The sequence below is a fragment of the Solanum pennellii genome, chromosome 12, assembly GCF_001406875.1.
Source record: "Solanum pennellii chromosome 12, SPENNV200".
Taxonomy (NCBI): domain Eukaryota; kingdom Viridiplantae; phylum Streptophyta; class Magnoliopsida; order Solanales; family Solanaceae; genus Solanum; species Solanum pennellii.
Genome location: NC_028648.1, coordinates 40,482,347 through 40,485,401, shown reverse-complemented (window position 1 = coordinate 40,485,401; position 3,055 = coordinate 40,482,347). Strand labels below are relative to the sequence as shown.

At 39.8% G+C, this 3,055-nt stretch overlaps 2 protein-coding genes across 2 annotated transcripts; both read left to right on the top strand.

Moving 5' to 3' along the window:
• Positions 1-1,055: 1,055 nt before the first annotated feature.
• On the top strand, positions 1,056-2,118 carry LOC107006234. The gene is made up of 2 exons (XM_027913783.1): positions 1,056-1,785; positions 1,877-2,118. The coding sequence occupies exons 1-2, from the start codon at positions 1,056-1,058 to the stop codon at positions 2,116-2,118; spliced, it is 972 nt and encodes a 323-aa protein (XP_027769584.1).
• A 4-nt stretch (positions 2,119-2,122) lies between these two features.
• LOC114073849 lies at positions 2,123-2,635 on the top strand. Its single transcript, XM_027913782.1, has one exon. The coding sequence runs from the start codon at positions 2,123-2,125 to the stop codon at positions 2,633-2,635; it is 513 nt and encodes a 170-aa protein (XP_027769583.1).
• The last annotated feature ends 420 nt before the right edge of the window (positions 2,636-3,055 follow it).

Here is a 3,055-nt window from a genome sequence, read left to right as displayed (position 1 = left end):
AAAGAAGTTGAGGTATATGTCGATGATGTCATCATTAAGTCTAGAACGCAAATTGACCATGTGCGTGATCTAAGAAAATTTTTCGAAAGGTTGAGAAAGTACAATCTCAAGCTTAATCCGGCTAAATGTGCATTTGGAGTTCCATCTGGCAAGCTTTTGGGTTTTATAGTTAGCCGAAGAGGCATTGAATTAGACCCCTCCAAGATAAAGTCCATTCGAGAATTGCCACCTCCGAAAACCAGAACTGAAGTCATGAGTTTTCTGGGAAGGTTAAACTATATCAGCCGATTCATCGCTCAACTCACTACTACATGCGAGCCGATATTCAAGTTATTGAAAAAGCGTGCTGCTATTAAATGGACAAGTGAGTGTCAAAAGGCTTTTCACAAAATTAAGGAATATTTAGCAAATCCTCCGGTACTGGTCCCCCAGAGCCTGGTAGGCCTTTGTTTTTATACCTTTCGGTGACGGATAATTCCTTTGGTTGCGTTCTAGGACAACATGACGTCACGGGGAAAAAGGAACAAGCTATCTATTACTTGAGCAAAAAGTTCACATCCTATGAGGCAAAGTACACTCTATTAGAAAAAACATGTTGTGCTTTAACTTGGGTCATCCAAAAATGGAAGCACTATTTTTTGTCCTACACCACTTACCTCATATCTCGAATGGATCCTCTGAAATATATTTTTCAAAAAGTCATGCCGACGGGTAGGTTGGAAATATGGCAGATTTTGCTTACCGAATTTGATTTTGTGTATGTTACTCGCACCGCCATGAAAACACAAGCGTTGGCCGATCATCTGGCAGAGAATCCGATTGATGATGAATACGAACCCTTAAAGACATACTTCCCTGATGAAGAGATCAACTCTATCGAGGAAGAAATTCCTGATAATGACCCCGTATGGAAATTATATTTTGATGGGGCTGTCAACAAAAACGGAGTGGGAATTGGGGCAGTTCTTATCTCACCAAGCGGTTGTCATTATCCTGCCACAGCACGACTTCGATTCTTTTCAACCAACAACACAACAGAATACGAAGCTTGCATCATGGGTTTGAATATGGCAATAAATCTGGATGTACATGAGCTCTTAGTCTTGGGGGATTCCGACTTGCTCATTCGACAAGCTCGAGGCAAATGGGAAACTCGAGACATTAAGCTCATACTGTACAAACAATGTTTAGAAGATCTCATCAAAAAGTTCAAGTCCATTGAGTTTAGATATATTCCCAGGTTTCACAATGAGTTGGCTGATGCTTTGGCCACCCTAGCATCGAAGCTTCCATACCCAGGTAATACCTACATTGACCCGTTGGAAATCCAAGTTAGGGATCAACATGGTTATTGCAATATAATTGCGGTAGAGGCAGATGGTGAGCCTTGGTATCACGACATCAAACAATTTATAAAAGATAGAGAATATCCACTGCATGCTGATAAAGATCAAAAAAGAACTATTGGGCGACTCACCAATGGGTTCCTCTTAAGTGGCGATATCTTATATAAAAGGACTCCGGATTTGAATTTATTACGATGTGTGAATAATCAAGAGGCGGAAACAATTATGAATGAGGTACACTCAGGGGTATGTGGCCCACATATGAATGGTTACGTCCTAGCAAAAAAGATTATTCGGGCAGGATACTTGGTTGACCATGGAGCGAGATTGCTTCCAATATGTTCGCAAGTGCCATCAGTGCCAAATTCACAGCTACTTGATCCACTCACCCCCTTTAGAGTTGCATCCTATGTCTGCTCCATGGCCTATTGTTACATGGGTAATAGACGTTATTGGGCCAATAGAGCCAAAAGCATCTAACGGTCATCGGTTTATTTTAGTTGCCATCGATTACTTTACCAAATGGGTAGAAGCTATCACGTTAAAATCAGTTACCAAGAAAGCGGTGGTGGACTTCGTTCATTCCAACATCATATGTCGTTTTGGCATACCAAAAATCATTGTTGCAGACAATGCAATGAATCTCAACAGCCACTTGATGAAGGAAGTTTGTGAGCAATTTAAAATTGTTCATCGTTATTCAACCCCTTATCATCCCAAAGCAAATGGGGCTGTTGAAGCTGCGAATAAGAAACATCAAGAAGATTCTTAGGAAAATGGTGCAAGGATCTAGACAGTGGCATGAGAAATTACCCTTCGCTCTCATGGGATATCGCACGACTGTTCGTACGTCAGTCGGTGCAACTCCTTACTTATTGGTTTATGGAATTGAGGCTGTCATACCCGCAGAAGTTGAAATCCCTTCTCTTCGAACCATTGTTGAAGCAGAAATCGAGGATACAGAATGGGTTAAATCGAGGTTAGAACAATTAGCACTGATAGAAGAAAAACGATTGACATCAATTTGTTTTGGTCAATTATATCAGCAGAGAATGGCTCGGGCATATAATAAGAAAGTACGCCCAAGGAATTTTGAAGGGGGTCAACTTGTTGTGAAACGTATCCTTCCCCACCAAGACGAGGCCAAGGGAAAGTTTGCTCCAAATTGGCAAGGCCCTTATGTTATTAAGCAAGTGTTTTCCAAAGGAGCTTTGCAATTGACGGATATGGAGGGAAAGGCAATTAACACGATTGTCAATGCAGATTCGATCAAGAGATACTACATTTAGCACTCCTTCTCATTTTTATGATGAGAAGATAAAAATGTATCCTCTTTTATCTCAAACACCACTGGTAAAAAAAAAAAATTAAAAAAAAATAAAAAAATAAAAAAAAATTAAAAAAAAAACGAAAAAAAAACAAACACGAAAAGTTCATTGAACTACGTTTGACCTGATTCCTAAAAGGATACGTAGGCAGCCCTTCATTAGGGTTCTGTCTAATCACTCAATAAAAAGATAATCATGTTCTTCAGTTCTCTAAAGGTTGAGACATTATGTAGGCTAACTATGGAGAAATTGAAGAAGAGAGTGTTGTGAGTGAAAACCCTTACGGGCACTATAAGACGATGGTTAGCTGAGTGACAAAGATTAGAATGTCTTATTGGTGAAAAATCATGAAAGGCGCTACTGATCGAATGATGACATTTT

Coding starts and splice junctions, on each gene's coding strand:
- LOC107006234 (XM_027913783.1), top strand. CDS start 1,056: ATGGGTTTGAATATGGCAATAAATCTGGATGTACATGAGCTCTTAGTC. Junction 1,786..1,876: donor CATGGCCTATTGTTACATGG/GTAATAGACGTT, acceptor CCAAATGGGTAG/AAGCTATCACGTTAAAATCA.
- LOC114073849 (XM_027913782.1), top strand. CDS start 2,123: ATGGTGCAAGGATCTAGACAGTGGCATGAGAAATTACCCTTCGCTCTC.